The sequence below is a fragment of the Trichomycterus rosablanca genome, chromosome 2, assembly GCF_030014385.1.
Source record: "Trichomycterus rosablanca isolate fTriRos1 chromosome 2, fTriRos1.hap1, whole genome shotgun sequence".
NCBI classification, from domain to species: domain Eukaryota; kingdom Metazoa; phylum Chordata; class Actinopteri; order Siluriformes; family Trichomycteridae; genus Trichomycterus; species Trichomycterus rosablanca.
The window spans coordinates 768,280-786,267 of NC_085989.1; the positions used below are offsets into that span (position 1 = coordinate 768,280).

Here is a 17,988-nt window from a genome sequence, read left to right on the forward strand (position 1 = left end):
CAATTCAAATGGCACAAAACCCCCCAAAAAACAAGATTCTGATCAGTAAAACTTACTTAACCACTAGAGGTAGTTTAGAGCAGCCAACCTACCTGCTGCAGAGTCTTAGACAGCAGGAGTAAAACGTCTAATGCACACCGACTCTAACTTTGAGTTTGAATCTTAGGTGTGCTATCGACCAGCCGAGCGCCCACACACAGAGAGGGAAAATGTTAAAAGTACAACAGCACACTGGTATCTGGTTGAGCCGCCTGCACTAGCAGTTGATGATCTGGAGAGCTTAGCGTGTCTCTCTCTTCTGAGGCTCATTGCAGGCAGGTGAAAAGATGCAACCGGCGACTGCGTATGTGTCGGAGGGGCTGGGTGATAGTCTCAGCCCTCCTCGGCCAGCAGGGAGCGGTGCATTAACAACATCGTGAGCAAATAGTGAGAGGTAATCATGAAATGCGTATGTTTATATATAGTGTTGGGAGATCTTGTAGGAACATCATATAGAAACCAGAGAAATTGAAAGTGGTTTAGCAGTCGACGAGCCCAACCCAAAAAAATTTCAAGCTGGCTTGACTGTGAGCAGCGTTACATCAGACTATCCGGAAAAATTTTCTCTCAGTAAAATGTGACATTGAGTTTTCTTCCTGACCTTGATCAAGAGACCACTGTTCCACATACTTCGTACTTAAAACATGATTGTTCTTGATGAATGGACGTCCACATAATTTTGCACCCTGATCCAGTCGTTGTTTATCTTTCTCTCACTGATCCTGCCACCCTTTCCTCTGATCGAGGGGACCGGGCAGTCACGCACCCCCTTCAACACATGGGCAGCTACAGTATGTGCCACTTCTTTTCACCAGCCAGAGTCTCATATTCACCAGCGATGAGGAACCCTGTTTCGTCCGTCGTCGCTGTCGTTTCAGCCAATCGTGCGTCTGTGTAAGCGCCCGGCCGGCTGATAGCAGATCTGAGATTGGAACCTGAAAGTTGGAGATCTCAGCACTGGTGTTTTTTACTGCCAAGCCACTTGAGGGCCCCACTTGCAAATGCACCAAAACTTCAATTCTGATTTTAATAACGAGTGACCCATATCAAAACAAACGAAGTTAATACACGTCTATTATTTTCAGGATGCACAGAAAACAACCGATTAAACAAAATTAGACTTTATTAAAATGTTATTTTACATTGGCACAGAAAGCAGGTCACCCAAGCATGAACATCATCATAAATACAGACGTGAGAATCAATCCTGCTGCAGAATAAAAGAATGACAGTGGTCGTTACCCTCACTACATCCAGTCACCTCAGAAATTATCCTTAATTATTATTATTATCGCTTCTTAATCAAACTAATCTTAATTACAGCCTTAATTAGCGTATTCTCTGGAGCATAAGACACAAATTGTACATTCTGGCTGCCGGGTTTAAGAGAAGCTCCATTTCCCCCCCAATTTAGTCGTATCCAATCCCCCAGTGGTATTTCCCCTGTACTGGTGCAGACCTCCACTCCTGATCGCCCCCTCCCACACGTGTGCAGGACCGACTGCTTCTTTTCACCTGCACCAGACGTGTTCACGTGGAGATCTGTATCGTGCACGGAGAGTCTCTGTGCAGCGCCATCGATCAGCCAGCAGAGGTCGTAATTGCAGCAGTTATGAGGAACCCCTACGTCCCTCCCTCCCCCGGACAGGCCAGTTATTGTCTGTATAAGCGCCCGGCCGGTGGTTATCAAAACACTGGTGCTAGTTTCTTTATTACACGTCTATTATACTATTCTAAGGTTTATAAAATCTTCCGGGACCCTTTTTGCACCTCATATGACCTTAAAAATAGAAACCATCGCCTGTGAAGAATGTATTATATATATCGACCAGGGGTGTAGGAACCTGTGCAGGATTGTGTGTCTTATAGCCCGGAAAATACGACAGTACAACCAAACCACAACCAAACACACGCGATGATTCTCAGACGAAGCATAAATTAACGTACACGTGTGTTCAGTGGATGAAAACCCAAACCGTGAGACGTAGGAAAATCGTACGTATTTAATTAGCTCTGTAAAATCAGACCCGTTACGAGCTCTATTCGGACGGCGTCGGCATCTCCGTGATAAAAACGTCTATAAATAAACTGAGCATGTGCAGGTTCTCCTGCAGCTTTATCTCCCCTGATATAAAGAAAAGTGCAGCGCCGGGCGTGAACGATAATTTAGGATTGATGGGAAGGATCCCGTCCGAATAGAGCTACAGACAGTGAGAACGACAGACAGCACATGACTGAGGTAATACCGATTAGGAACAGTGTACAGCATTAACAGTCTTTGATCGTGAAGCCGCGGTGCGCCCGGGGGACCCCGCGCTCAGGCCTCCACCCCGGCCAGCTCTGGAGGGAGAGGACTTTTGGGGTGTTTGCTCTCGAAGTGCTGCTTGAAGGTTTTGGGGTCGGGCATCTGGGTCTGTGGAGAGACGAGAGACAAAGAGCGAGCAAATTAGTCATATCTAGTTCCCTGTTGCACAGACGTGAAGCTGGTGAATCGGTTGCTCCATGTAACATGCATGGAAGAGCACGCTACACTCTCAGTACTTCTCCACTAATCCTACCAGCGCTCCAAACAGACAGTAGGAGTCGCTGTTGAAGGCTTGAACCTGGGTCCTGGTGTAAGAACACACAATAATTTAATCCCTAATAAAATCCTGGCTAAGGGAAAATGGGAAGGGAAGGGAAAACACAAAGGCTTTAATACGCTTGCAAGTAACACACCAGCTACTCAATCCGCCAGTGTGCCACAATACACATCAGCAGATCAAATCCCCCCCCTTAACTTTCCTTCTATATCATTTATTCTTTTGTCTCAGTATTCGTAATGCAGACAAAATGCACCAAACCGGCCCACTATTGTACTGGCTTCGTCATGCAGCATTAAAACTACTCAGTGTGTGTTTGTGTGTGTGTGTGTGTGTGTGTGACTGACCCTGCAGACGCCACACGTGTACACCAGCGCAGCCTTGGCCGCCGACTTCTGGTCGTGCCCTTTAGATTTCTTGATCTCGGCTTGCTTCTTGGCGTTTTTCTGCTGAGACTGAATTTTCTGGTGGCCACGAGCCATGCTGCAGAATTCAAAACACACACACACACACACACACACCTTAAAGACTTGACTCGGGTGTTTTATTCGAGGAACCTTTACGTTTTCCTTTAGATATTCTCCTGTATGAACTTGAATCCTGTTAATGGACGTAAATTTAGCTGGAATAATCGTCATTGAATCATCTGATGATCATCTAAGCCCGAGATGAAACTAGAATGATATGAGAAACTGATCCAGTCTTGAAGTGAGCAGATCATTTCTTGTGTATGTGCAGTATTTAAATTAATTTAGCCAAATCAGCCAATAGGAAAATACACATAACAACAACTATTAACATCCCTGTTCTGTAATTTAGACCAAACTGGATGAATAAATGTTACTGAAGTACATTTGTGGTTATTTTGGTGTCTTTAATAAAGTTTTGATTAAATAAGCATTATTTTACATTATATTACACATTTAACAGCATTCACGTGTAGTCGTCATAGTAAACAGCCATATATGGGCTCCATATTGGTGTTCTAGTTTTACACTTAATAACGTCTTGTTTAGTATATAATTTACTAATTTCTAAACATTTCAACGCCTTTCGATGGAATTACATTACATATTTAATGTGCGTTATATTTTAACAAATAAAACATTAATAATTTAATAAAAAGCATGTATCTCTTTTCCACGCTTAGAAACGTAGAGTTCTCACGCCCGTATTGTGAACGTTCCCTCCTTCTGTACACTGATTGGCTGGATAAAAGCCTCCCTACGCTTTGATTGGTCATTCACGCGATCAACAGACGTAAAACTACATTTAAGGCGGGGTTTTGCCAGAATGCGGGTAGGGAATAAATAACAACACTATCAAGACAGGCTAACCCACTTTTCGCTGTCAAAACACAACGCCATGTGTTACCGCCCAGATGACATATGTTATGTTAGATAACCATATGTCAAATAAGGTTTAAATGACTTAATTTGAAAGGTTTTTAACTAGTTTAAGGTGATAAATGTTTAAAAAATAAAGAACAGCTGTTACAAAGCTGCGTTAGCATTACAGCTATGAGCTCGATTGTTAAAAGACACCGAGCTCACATTAGGCTACGACACATTTCTAAATAGGCTGACATGATAAACTTAAATAAATAAACTTTACATTTAAATCTGTAAATCAAGCAAACTCACTTGTCAAGCTGAAAATGAATCTGAAGCAGAATAAAGTTTCAGTGTAGAGAGCAGCTGTGTGTTATCTATAGAACTGCTGTTCGATTCCCACATAAGAGTTACTGTGTGTGTGTTCCAAATCAGCATTCCTATTCTACACTACACACTACCCCTAAACATTCAAATAATTCTATACTACACACTCCCCCTAAATACTTATACATTTCTACTACACACTACACACTCACCCCTAAACACTCATACACTTTACACACATTTGTTTGTTTGTTTATTAGGATTTTAACGTCGTGTTATATCGTACACAATTTTGTATCTCCAATTCACCTTACTTGCACGTCTTTGGACTGTGGGAGGAAACCGGGGCACCCGGAGGAAACCCACACAGACACGGGGAGAACATGCAAACTCCACACAGAAAGGACTTGGACCACCCCACCTAAGGATTGAACCCAGGACCTTCTTGCTGTGAGGCGACAGAGCTACCCACCGAGCCACCGTGCCGCCCCACTACACACACGTGAGGAGGATTAACAGAGGGGCAAAAATTGTCCAGTTCTCCAGCATTTTAGTCACTTGGTCTCCAAATCTACATTAAACCACCAGCTTAAACCAACGACCCTTCAGTAAAAGTAATTATCTGGAGTTCTGGCTGTGCTTGAGAGGGGGTCGGTGTAAAGAGAATGATGGTTCTACCAAAAAGCACCAAATCTTAACAGTATGATGAAGGATTTATTATGTGTTGTGAACATCTTTTCTTTAAAATACCTGAAGAACCATGTGATCATACATGCCATCATGGACTTCATTAAGTACCAGGAGATTTGAACCTGATAAATAAACGACTGTTCAAGCCTGAGAATCTTACGAACACACTCCTGTCATGAGTGCACGATATTCTGTGATGAATTGGAATCTCGTTCTGATCTAAAGATGGAGTGGGAAATGTTCACCACTAGATGACGCTGTGATGCTGCATTGAAAACGCTGGGAGATGAGCATGCGCAGATCAGACCACATCAAATTTGGGTTGGAATGAGAAACATCTAGTTCACTTGATGAACGTCCATGTTTCAGTACTTGGTGGAACATCTTTTGCCTTGATAACCTATAATAAGTGATTTCGGTAAGTGCTACCAAGCTTCTGGATCCTCTCTAGCAGCTCATTGAGGTTTGATGGCTTTCATGCTGCAGCTGCTTCCTTTAAAACCCACCAGAGATCTAAATCAGGAGACTCAGAAGATCCACTCCAGGATATTCCAGGACTGATACTTTAACCAAGCTGTGATTGATTGGAAGTGAGCTTGGGATCATCGTCGTGTTCCTAAATGTGAATCTGTGATGCCAGTTAGAAGGTCAGGGTTGCCAGTTCCTGCTGCATAAATCCCCACATCATCACTGACCACGTCTATGACTGACCGTGGTGATTGTTCTCTTCTTAAGGTCATAAGCCTCGCCATCAATCAATCAATGAGGCCAAACAGGTCCAGTTTTGATTCATCGCTCCACAGAAGCGGATCCCAGTTCGTCCCAGCCTTTATCAGGTCGTGCTGTTAGTCTTTCGTAGTAACCCTGGATTGTTCTTCATCGTCATGATGATATTGCTGAGGCCTCTGGATGAAATTTTGGGCAGGTTTGGTGCTGTGCCCTACCGGACGATACTGCCAACGGTCGTCTATGTTCAAGGTCACAGAAATCTTCTTCTGCACGTTGCCCATTGTGTCCTTGTGTGTGTGTGTGTGTGTGAGACCCGACACATTCATAAAGGGACACATTACACCAGTAACAATGAATGATTTGGGTTTGTTTCCTTTTTTTGACGTGTAGTGAATAGAAACACAACACCGGCATCACCGCACTTCTCACCATGATAACGTTTCATCTGCAGTGTGAGGTCGCGGTGAGAGAGACACACCGACACCAGAATACACTCATATCTGAGGTTATTTACATACACAATAATACTGTATCAGTATTATTATATCAAGTATATCAATAATACTGTTATACCAGTTTAACCAGTAATAAAACACACAATTTACCTATTTTATATTAAAAGACCCCAAATGTATTAATATACCTTTTTATGCCTTTTTTTCCATGACTAACACATGTGCAGCACCGACTGCTTCTTTTCACCCACACCAGGTGGGTTCATACGGAGATCCGTATCACACACAGAGAGTCACGCGCCGATCTCCATTATCGCCCGTCTCTGTGCAGCAGCATCAATCAGCCAGCAGAGGGCGTAACTGTATCACGTATAAGGAATCACTACGACCCTCTCATACTTGGACGAGCCGATTATTGTCTGTATAGGCGCCCAGCTGGCTGGTAGCAGAGAGCTTTAGATGCTCGTAATCAGGTCTGGGGAGGAAGTTTAGTAAAATTTGGCACCTGATGGATCTGCTTGCTGGCGTCCGTGTTCATAATGTTTGGACCGTCGGGACCGGTGATGACCTGCTGACGCCATTCGCTTCGTCATCGTGGTGAATTCAGAGTCCGAAAGGAAGCGTGATACAGAAAAGAATGGAAACAACCTCATTAAATGATGTGTGTGTGTGTGTGTGTGTGGTGTGTGTGTGTGTGTTGAGTGTGTGTGTGTGTACAGTAAATCCAGTCCAGCAGGTTCGATATTCTGCTTAAATTCAAAATAACTTATTATTTTCTGTTCTCACACACACACACACACACACACACAGTGTGTAGGAGTGCCAGAGGGGATTCTTAATAAATGCTGCAGTTACGCCCTCTGCTGGCTGATCGATGGTGCTGCACAGAGACGGGGGATAGTGAAGATCAGTCTGTGACTCTCCGTGCGTGATACGGATCTCCGTATGAACCCACCTGGTGCAGGTGAAAAGAAGCGGTCTGTACTGCACACGTGTCGGAGGGGGCGTGTGTTATTCACGACCCTCCTCGGTCAGGAGTGGAGGTCTGCAACAGTAGAGGGGAAATACGATCTGGGAATTGGATATGACTAAATTGTGATTAGGTTTTTGATTTAGATTTTGAGCACTTGATCCTGGTCAAAACACTTGGGCCAGAGGCAGGAACATCCCGGAACGGGCGGCAATCCATCACAAAGCCGGTTATGTCTGTGTGGACGCCCAGCCGGCTGATAGTACAGCTGAGATTCGAACCCGGATCTCAACGGTCAAGTAAAAAACTGTAAAGAATAAAAACATAAAAAAGCATGTTTGTTTTTGTTGCTTAGCTTAGTGCTACCCACCATCCACCCCCCCGAACCCCAACCACCAGTGTTCATGTGGTTTGGAATTAAAACAGACTGCTCATCTAATTCTAAGGAATTAGAACTCAGACTGGGTGGATTATCACTCGGGAGTGGGGTGGGTGTGGGGGGTGGGGGGGGGTTAGTCGTTACTCAGACAGGCTCCGTTGTGTTTGTCCGAGGAGGAGAACGATTCCAGCGAGGGTGTGTTTGCATGTCGAGGCGTGTCGCAGAACACACACACACACACACACACACACACACGATCGTTCATTACTGCTGGATTTATTCCTCATTATTCTCATGATGAAACTCAGCACACGGCCAAAAGTATCCGGACACGCGGACTCCCGAGCACGAGCGTGAGCGCCATCCTGATCCCGACTACAGCGACTACACACTGATGGAAAACTATCCACATGTGTGAGGTCAGGCAGTGGTGTCAGACTAGACCGTGTGAGGTTCCAATTCATCCCAAAGCTGCTTAAGACTGAGTGGTTAAAACTCTACAAACCGTGTCTTTATGGACCTCGTGTCACCTCAGGGTGTCCACATACTTTTGACCTTGTAGCGTATACCAGTGTGTGTGTGTGTGTGTGTGTGTGTGTGTGTGTGTGTGTGTGTGCAGTAACAGTAAATGTCCCGTTATTATATCACCGTTACACACTCTCACACTCGTCTGGATTCCTGCAGGCTGCTGTTGGACCTGCTGAACTGGATTCGCTGGATTGAAACGTTCACATTTATTCGATTAGCGAAGTGTCGCACCGCTGTGTCGAGGGTTAAGGGCCGTGCTCGAGGGCCCGACAGTGGCAGCTTGGCAGAGCCGGGATTTGAGCTCACGGCATTGAGGTTACGATGCCGGATCGTTACAGAGCCGCAGTTACTGTTCCACGTACTTCTGAATGGGTGCATTTACCTAACCCCAGTCACTCGGCCACAGAGAAGTTGGGATCTGGTGCTATATGTTTATACAGGTTACAGTGGTTTTGGGGATCGCTAATTTGGTTCTATAGGTTATAGTGGTATTAGGGATTAGTACTATTAACTAATCCCAGCATCACTTGATTATTGATGCTATAATTATACAGGATACAGTGGTGTGGGGGATTGGTGTTATGCTTTTATAGGTTAGAGTGGTATTTGGGGATAAGTACTGTCATTTGAGCGATTACATTTGTTTTGGGATTAGTACTATGATTTACTTGGTCACAGTGGTTTGGGGAATAGATAATATGATTATATTAGTTACAGTAGTATTAGGGATTAGTACTTCGGTTCTATAGGTTACAGTGGTATTGGGGATTGGTGTTATGTTTATTTATATGTTTGGATGGAATATGGGGATTTGTATGATTTCTATGATTTACAAAGTTACAGTAGTTTGAGGGATTGATAATATGGTTATATAGGCAATGCTGGTATTGGGGATTGATACTGTGGTTCTGTAGATTATAGTGGTATTGGGGATGGATAATTTGGTTCTATATGGTACAGTGGTATTAGGGATTGGTGTTATTCCTCTATATGTTCGAATGGATTTGGGGGATTAGTACTTTCATTAAAGCAGTTACATTTGTATTGGGGATAAGTACTGTGATTTACATGGTTACAGTGGTCTGGGGGATTAATAATACGGTTCTGTAGGTAATAATGGTATTAGGGATTAGTACTATGCACTAAAATTTGCAGTATAATTTGATGATTGATACTGTGGTTCTGTAGACCGCAATGGTATTAGACATTAGTAATTTGTTTTTATTGGTTACAGTGGTGCTGGGGATTAGTAATTTGGTTCTATAGGTTGTAATTATTCCATTAAGGATTAATTATTTTGGTTTTATAGATTACAGTGGTATTAGGCATTGACTCTATTCCTTTAATTTGATGGGTTCTATTGCTCACAGTGGTATTAGGGGTTGATACTCAGGTTCTATGGAATACAGTGACATTGGGGATTGATCCTAATGTTCTATAGATTACAATGGTCTTGTAGATTACAGTAGTGTTGGGGATCAATTCTATAATTTAATTTGTTGGGTCTGATTGGTTACAGTGGGATTAGGGATTAATAATTTGGTTTTATAGGTTACAGTTTTTCGGAGATTAGTAAATTGGTTCATTAGATTACAGTGTTGTTGGGGATTGATAATTTGGTTTTATGGGGTACAGTGGTGGCAAGGATTACTGTTGGGGATTAGTAATGTGGTCCTGTTTTACATGTTTTACATAAACAGTTTTACATAAACAGTAATTGTTGTTATATTGTTGATATATTGTTGATATATCGTGTGAGTGATGTATTGCGTCACCCTCTGACTCGTCTCCCAGAATTCCGGTCCCGCTCTTGCCGCTCGGCCGGTGCCAGGCGTTACCTGTCCGGCAGGTAGAGAGGATCCGGACAGGCAGGTCCACACAGGTCTCAGATCCCTCAGCTCAGAAATGTCAGGCATGCAGCAGCTCTCCACCTCAGCACTGTTACAAAGGAATGCAGTGTGTGGGGAACACTACACTACACTACACTACACTACACACACACACACACACACACACACGTCATGTCCGTACCTGTCGACTGACTGAGCTGTCAAAGTCCTGCAGACAAACAACAGAGGATGAAACACTGGGGTCAGGCTTTCAAAATAACGCTCAGGTACAAAACACACGGAGGAATCTCACCTGCACCGCCTTGTTCATTGGTTACTGCCATTGGGTGGTACGGTGGCTCGCCTCACAGCAAGAAGGTCCTGGGTTCGATTCCCAGGTGGGAAATAAATAAATAAATACATTTTGTCCCCGTCCATGCATGTTGATTAACAGATGACCCAACACTAATGAACTCACCCCTATCGTGTCTGAAAACAGAAACAGGTTTGGATGAATAAGGGTCGGGATTAGTGGTTTTATGTGGAATTTGGGCGTTACTGCATTTTTCCACGACTAAAATCCAGCAAACCTGCTTTACTGCACAGAGAGTAAACATTTACTATACAAGCAGGTGCTGCAGTTTTGTTTTTATGTTTTAGAAACAAAGTAATTTATGCTATATGTCCAAAAGTATTTGGACGCCTGACTGTAAGCTTGTCGGTCAAACTGTATTGAAACAGACTGACCCTCTGTGTGATCTTTTCAGCTAGAACAACAACCACATTCTGAGAAGCTTCTCACAAGACTTTGAAGTCTGTCTGTGTGTGGGAATTTGTGCCCACTCAGTCGAAGATGTCAGCATTTGATGATGTTCCGGTTTATCCCAGAGCTGTTGAGTCGGGCTGAGATTAGGGCTCTGTGCAGGACGCTGGAGCTTTTCTTCATGTCTGTATAGCGCTGAAACAGGTCCTTCCCTAACCTGCTGCTGCAAAGTCTGAAACATGTCATTTCCTTTATTTGACTGATTTATTACATCTGTTAGTAAGTGTTGTGACTGAAACACATGAATTCAGTCATTAGAAGGGGCGTCCCAATACTTTAGTCCACACAGTGTATATGATGTGATTATTATTATTATTATTATTGCTATTAATTATTATTATTATTATTTATTATAATAATTATTTATTATCATTATTTATTATTAATTATTATTATTATTATTTATTATAATAATTATTTATTATCATTATTTATTATTATTTATTATTATTGTTATTTATTATTATTATTATTATTTATTATAACAATTATTTACTATTATTATTTATTATCATTATAATAGTTATTATTATTCATTATTATTTTTATAATTATTATTATTTATTGTTATGTATTATTATTATTGTTATTATTATTATAATTATTATTATTTATAATAATAATAATAATAATTATTATTATTATAATTATTATTATTATTATTGTTGTGTTTATTATTTGTCATTATTATTATTATTATTATAATTATTATTGTTGTTTTTATTATTATTTATTATTATTATTATTATTATTTTTATTATTATTGTTATTTTTATTATTATTCATTATTATTATTATTATTATTTATTATTATTAATATAATTATTATTACTGTTATTATTTATTATTATTATTATTATTATTATTTATTATTATTATTAATTATTTTTATTATTATTATTATTATTATTATTACTATTATTATTATTATTATTATTATTATCATTATTAAAGGAACAGAACAGTACCCGGATTATTAAACACCTGAAGGTCACATGACCTCTGGCCGGTGTTTGTTGTGGATCAGGTAACCTGGTGTTGTTTTCGCGTGCGAGTTTCTTGCCTCATTACTGCGCTGCTGTTGCACTAAAGCTAATCCGACAGCGCACTTACACACCCCACCTGTATTTATTTAGCAAGCACAGGGGTACAAAGCACTGAAAAGTGCAGGTGTGTTCCGTAAGAGTTCGACAGGTCGCATTACTACAGACAACAATGAGCACAGAGAGAGAGCAGAGGTTCAGGGAATAATGGACACGGATCAGTCTAAAACCAACCAATCAGACTTAAACCAGCCCGGCCGTGTTTATTTTATTTATACAGAACATTAAAGGATCATTAAAGGATAAACGTTTGATCTAAACTCTATTAGAGACTCTGGAGCATCACTCTGTTCTCTAATGTGACATTATAAGTGAATAACTGTGTAATAGCATTCAAATTTTGCTAAATACTCAATTCAGTATCACATAGAATTTAGTGCGGCGCTCTATACGCGGTTCGGCTCTCTATGGGAACTCAACACTGGCAAGTGATAAGAAGTGGTACAGACTGGTGATTAAGAGGGACAAATCCAGGTAAATAAGGAGCTCAGTGATGTGATGTGTGATAGACAGTCGTGCTAATAAAGCTTGTTGACTGATTGGATGAGGTGAGAATTTAGGATGCTTATCTGATTTACCCCCCCCCCCCCCCCCACACACACACACACACACCACTTCCTAAATCTGATTGTTAATGGGGGGCTGCATTGTGTCTGTGTGCTAAAACAATGGTCTGTGTGTCGACCGTCACTCTCAAACACAACAGTCAGTGATTGTACTGTTAATGATGCTTCACCAGAACTGAATTACAGGGTCAGAGTTACAGGGTCAGAATTTGGGGTCAGAGTTTGGGGTCACAGGTACAGGAGCACCAGAAGAGATCTGAGGTTCTGTCATCTGTGTATCTCACACTGAGCTCTCCAAACCAAAACATGGTATTAATGTTGGTCTAAAGATAAAGGGTTAGAGTTTAGGTTTAGGGTTAAATATAGGGTTTAGGGTTAGGTTTAGGATTTAGGTTAGGGGTTAAGGGTTAGGGTTAGGGTTAAGATTTACGTTAAGGTTTAGGGTTGGGGTTAAGGTTTAGGGTTAGAATTAGGGTTAGGGTTAGCTTAAGGTTGAGGTTTAGGGTTATGTTAGGGGTTATTGGTTAAAGGTTAGGGTTAAGGTTTAGGATTAAAGTTAAAGGTTTGGGTTAAGGGTTAGGGTTTAGAATTTAGAATTATGGGTTAGGGTTAAGGTTTAAGGTTAGGGAAAATGTTTAAGTTAAAGTTTAGGATTTAGGGTTAGGTTTGGGGTTTAGGTTTACATTAAGGTTTAGGGTTCATGGTTTAGGTTAGGGGTTAAGGATTAAGGTTTAGGGTTATGGGTTAGGTTTAAAGTTTAGGGTTAGGCTTTAGGTTAAAGGTTAAGGTTTACATTAAGGTTTAGGGTTTAGGGTAAGGTTTAGGATTTAGGTTGGGGTTAAGAATTAGGGTTTATGGTTATGGGTTAGGGTTAAGGTTTAGGGTTCAAATAAAGGGTTAGGGTTAATGATTAGGTTTAGGTTCAGTGTCCCTCAGCAGAAGGTGGTGAATTTTAGTCGTGGATTTTAGTTGTAGATTTTAGTTGTAGATTTTGGTTGTGGATGACGGTCGTGGGTGACGGTGTGAAACCAGCGTGAGCTGAAATGTCACCTGGTTTGTTCGGTTTGTGTTTGTGCAGCTTCTCATGACGCGACTTGCCCTCCATTAAAAGCATAAACACTCACAGTCACCGTTATTTCCCAGAATTCAGTGAGAATGAGAGAAATTCTCCCACGATTCAGAGCTGAGAAAGTCTTCCTCATGATCAGGCAGGAACACGTTCAGGTACACACGCCCAGAACTGAAGCTTCCATCCTGCACCACAGAACGTTCTGGGGTTTGTCCATCTGAGGGAAACCTTCCAAAAAAGGTACTTGGCTCAGTACTGAATTAGTAATCAGAAGGTGGCAGGTTCAGCGCTGATGGGTTCCCACTGTTGGGCTCCTGAGTAAGGCCTTTAACCCCAATTGTATTCGGTCACAACTGTAAGTTAAATGCTAAATGTCCTGAATGTAAACATTACGGAGCAGGTTGCCATTTCCAGACCGCCACACAATCCTAAGATCATCATGCACCACACATCGGCTAGAATGATGTAAAATACACCACTGTTGGGCTCTGCAGGAGTAGACACATAAGGTCTGGCAGTCTGATGGACAAATCTGGGTTTGGTTGATGGCAAAAAGGAAAGAGGAGGATTTTTTTGATAGTAGTTCAGTTATTGTAAAATTTTAAGCCTAAAATCCACCTAAAATAAACAAAAATTATTATTATTATTATATTATTATTATAACTATTATTATTATTATTATTATAACTATTATTATTATTATTATAACTATTATTATTATTATTATTATTATTATTGTTATTATAACTATTATTATTATTATTATTATTATTATAACTATTATTATTATTATTATTATTATAACTATTATTATTATTATTAATATTATTATTATTGTTGTTATTATAACTATTATTATTATTATTATTATTATTATAACTATTATTATTATTATTATTATTATTATTATTACATGCTTACCAAGTGCTAATAGGTTTTAGTTCCTGACTGAATAAATGTAATTATGTTTAAGAACAAAACTAAATTACTTCTATTATTTCATATCCTGGTCCTTCATACCTGCAGGTGGAGGCGGATCGATCATGACTTTTGCAGCCACTCAGGATGCGCGCTCACCGCACAGCTCAACCAATCAGAGCGCAGGATCGGACCTGATTTGAATAGATTCAGGTCTGACCTGAACAAAGTGGATTAAAGTTTATTTTTACTATAAAACGTTATAATGAAGAAAATCTGATTCTGAAAAAGTTTCATGTGCAGCGTTTTAATCAGTGTGAGATGTGTGCAGATGTGTACAGGTGTGTGTTATAGAGCAGCAGCAGGGGAGGCAGGGCAGGTAAATCAGCTCTTACCCCCCCCCCCCCCCCCACACACACACTCTCTCTCTCTCTCCTGTCTGTGTGTTTCTGTCTTTCTGCACAGACCTGAAAGTCCAGTTTCTCCAGGAATTATCGGCGAGGAGGCCAAAAAAAATCATGTCACAGGACTCAGACAGGTAAGAGACTCCGCGACCAGGAGCGCGGCGCACACGGCTGCACAGCCGCCGCATATTAGCACTTTTATGGGAGTGTGTGTGTGTGTGTGTATTTTCGGGTCGGTGTCTGGAGAGAATGTGTGTGTCGGTACAGGGTAAGAATGTGAGTCGCTGCGGCGTTTTGGCTCCATTTTCATTAAGCCGCTTTTTTAATTACATTCAAAACTGATCGACAATTTATTCAAACTTTTAATTTACATTTTATTACGGATTATAATTTTAATAACGACTCTGTTTTGTTTGGCGGGGAAATGTTCAGATTAATGACAGAAAAGCTGCTGTTATTAAAGAATGTGTGCGTTTAAATTGCAAAATAATGCACTTTTATTAAATAATAATAATGCACTTTTATTAAATAATGATATATAAAAAATGCATTTTTATTAAATATAGTAAATATTTTATTAAATAATGCACTTTTGTCAAATAATGATATAATAATAATAATAATGCACTTTTATTAAATAATGATATATAAAAAAATGCATTTTTATTAAATATAGTAAATATTTTATTAAATAATGCACTTTTGTCAAATAATGATATAATAATAATAATAATGCACTTTTATTAAATGTAATAATAATAATAATACACTTTTATTAAGTAATGATATAATAATAATAATAATAATAATGCACTTTTATTAACTATAACAATAATAATAATAATGCACTTCTATTAAACAATGACAATAATATTTTTGCACTTTAATTAAATATTATTATTATGATTATGACTATGATTATATTGCTATTTATTATTAGTATTGTTATTATTATTATTATTATATAAAACAGTAATAGTAACATTATAAATAATAATGCACTTCTGTAAAACATTGATAATAAAAACAAAAAAAAAAATTATTATTAATATGATATTAATAATAATCCACGTGATATAAATGTACAGACTGTATATTAAAGGAAATGTTAAAAGGAACCTGTGTGTGTGGTGTGTGTGTGTGTGGAGTGTGTGTGGTGTGTGTGTGGTGTGTGTGTGTGTAGTGTGTGTGTGTGGGTGTATAGTGTGAACATTAGTTCCTGTTTACAGCTATTTCTGTCATTCTAAAAAAGCTTTACGATTCTGATCATCATTCGTTTCTAATTCAGATCTTTAATCACAACATGTGGACTTTTATATTCCATATTTTGTAGGTGAAACTTTTATTTATGTTCTTATTCTTTAATAAAGTGTTTATTAATAAACCAGAACAATCAGATTATATTTAATTGTTTTAGAAAACACACTTCAGATTATAATACAGCCATTACATCAGGGGTGTTTATGGGTTCAGTATTGTGGATTTATTAGAGTTATTAGGACCAAATAAGAATTAAGAGTAAAATTAGAGTTCATGTCATTTCATTTCATCTAAATATGATCCGGTTCAATTTTTTTTTGCACGTTGGCGTTTTTCTAAAAACAATAAATAAAAGAATAAGAGAATAAAAAAATCACCTTCAGTTATAAAACGTCCCAATCGTTCTTGATAAATCTCGTCTTAAATCCTGAGCATTTTATTTATTAAGTATTTAATCTAATAGTTTTTTTAAACATGATCTTCTTTATTTTGTTCTTGACTTTGTGTGTGTTTTATAGATTAGATTATTATTAATTAGCTCTTGTAATTAGAACACATGTACAGTAGGAGTTCAGTTGAATGTTGGAACCCCTGATGAAAACACCTTCAGTTATTTATATTTATTATTATTTACAGTAAAAGTTCACCTCTGTTCTCTCCAGGCTGAGTTCTGGTTCTTTATCTGATCTTTCTGGGCTGAAGTTTGCTGACAGGCTCTGATCAGACTGATTAATGAACCGTTTACCTGCATGAGTCTCATTTTAGGTTCTTGTGCTCATGCTGGAAAACAAAACTTTATAACGTTTGTGTAACTTCACTCATGTTTAGTAAAGATCTGATTTATGGGGTATTTGGTTTGGGCTGTATGTTGTTGACTCCATCCAAATTAAGGGTGGTGCCCCCCATCCTAAATCAAACACTGAATCAGGTTAATTATAAGAACTGAGGACGTTTGTTGTCCCAAATTACTGGAGTGGACTGTTGGACCTAACAGTTTGTGGCCAGCATGCTGGCCTCACAACAAGAAGGTCCTGGGTTCGATCCCTAGGTTGCTCCCTAGGTTTGATCTGGGTCTTTCTGTGTGGAGTTTGCATGTTCTCCCCGTGTCTGTGTGGGTTTCCTCTGGGTGCTCCGGTTTCCTTCCACAGTACAAAGACATGCAGTCAGTTTAATACAGAATGTCCAGGGTCTTTCCTGCCCATTGCTCAATGAATGAACGAGTGAATTAATGCAATTGTAATGTTTGCACAAACAGGCTTAATGAGGCTTGATGACTTCAGTCTCTGTTCCCACCCACATTTAAACCAAACTTCCCTTTAGACTGTCTAACTCACTACACTATTGGACCCCTGAACACGAGCATTCCAGTTGAAGTGTTGACCACTGAAGTTCCTCCAGACCAAACTAGAACCATAACAGAACAGGAAGCTCATTTCTGAACCGTCGCCACAAAATTAGAAGCATATTATCGTCTGTGCGTCTGAATCAGATGAAGTCAATAATCAGGAGAGGTGTCCACATACTTTTGGCCGTACACGTATTTATACACATGTAAGCTGAGTAAGTAATGATGAGTTGAGTGAAATCCTTTAATTCGGCGCTCACAGTCTAAATCCTGCGTACATTCGGGGGGTTTAAACCTCCTCAAGATCCAAGGTGCCGAAAATCTCCACTAAACACTCCGCTTGATTTATTAGGATTAGGACTCCACACAGAAAGGGAATCGAACCCAGGACCTTCTTGCTGTGAGGCGACAGTGCCGCTCAAAAATGAACAGTTAACAAAACATTCTGAGATTAAAGGCTTAGAAGGACGTTTATGTTCCGGGCGTGGTGGTGGGGTGCTTGGTGCGGTACTCTGGCGACCTCTGCTGGCTAAGGAGGTTCAGGCGAGTGCTCGCCATCTCAGACACGCTATACCCTATACGGCTTCACCCAGTACGCCATCGTACTTAGACTGTTGTGGTTGCCGGTCGCTAGCTCTAGA

At 39.8% G+C, this 17,988-nt stretch overlaps 1 protein-coding gene and 1 long non-coding RNA gene across 3 annotated transcripts in view; both read right to left on the reverse strand.

Annotated features, from left to right (window-relative positions):
- Positions 1-1,144: 1,144 nt before the first annotated feature.
- On the reverse strand, positions 1,145-6,971 carry znf706 (zinc finger protein 706). Of its 2 annotated transcripts, none has more exons than XM_063009278.1 (3): positions 6,659-6,971; positions 2,969-3,104; positions 1,145-2,452 (listed from the first exon to the last, which is right to left on the reverse strand). In XM_063009278.1, the coding sequence occupies exons 2-3, from the start codon at positions 3,101-3,103 to the stop codon at positions 2,357-2,359; spliced, it is 231 nt and encodes a 76-aa protein (XP_062865348.1). In that variant the 5' UTR covers position 3,104; positions 6,659-6,971; the 3' UTR covers positions 1,145-2,356. The 2 variants fall into 2 exon arrangements, with proteins under 2 accessions (XP_062865348.1, XP_062865347.1); XM_063009277.1 differs by lacking the exon at positions 6,659-6,971 and adding an exon at positions 4,265-4,348.
- A 2,542-nt stretch (positions 6,972-9,513) lies between these two features.
- Positions 9,514-17,988, reverse strand: part of LOC134328202 (uncharacterized) — a 32,552-nt gene continuing 24,077 nt past the window's right edge. The window contains exons 5-7 of the long non-coding RNA XR_010014710.1: positions 10,173-10,348; positions 10,062-10,088; positions 9,514-9,968 (exon numbers count right to left, since the gene is read on the reverse strand). This is a non-coding gene — a long non-coding RNA (uncharacterized LOC134328202). The remainder of the gene's footprint in view (positions 9,969-10,061; positions 10,089-10,172; positions 10,349-17,988) is intronic.

Bases quoted from the DNA above. Each gene is read 5' to 3' on its own strand.
- znf706 (XM_063009278.1), bottom strand. From the start codon at position 3,103: ATGGCTCGTGGCCACCAGAAAATTCAGTCTCAGCAGAAAAACGCCAAG. The intron at 2,453-2,968 runs GTCAGTCACACA...GTCTCTCCACAG, and splicing joins ACACGTGTGGCGTCTGCAGG to ACCCAGATGCCCGACCCCAA.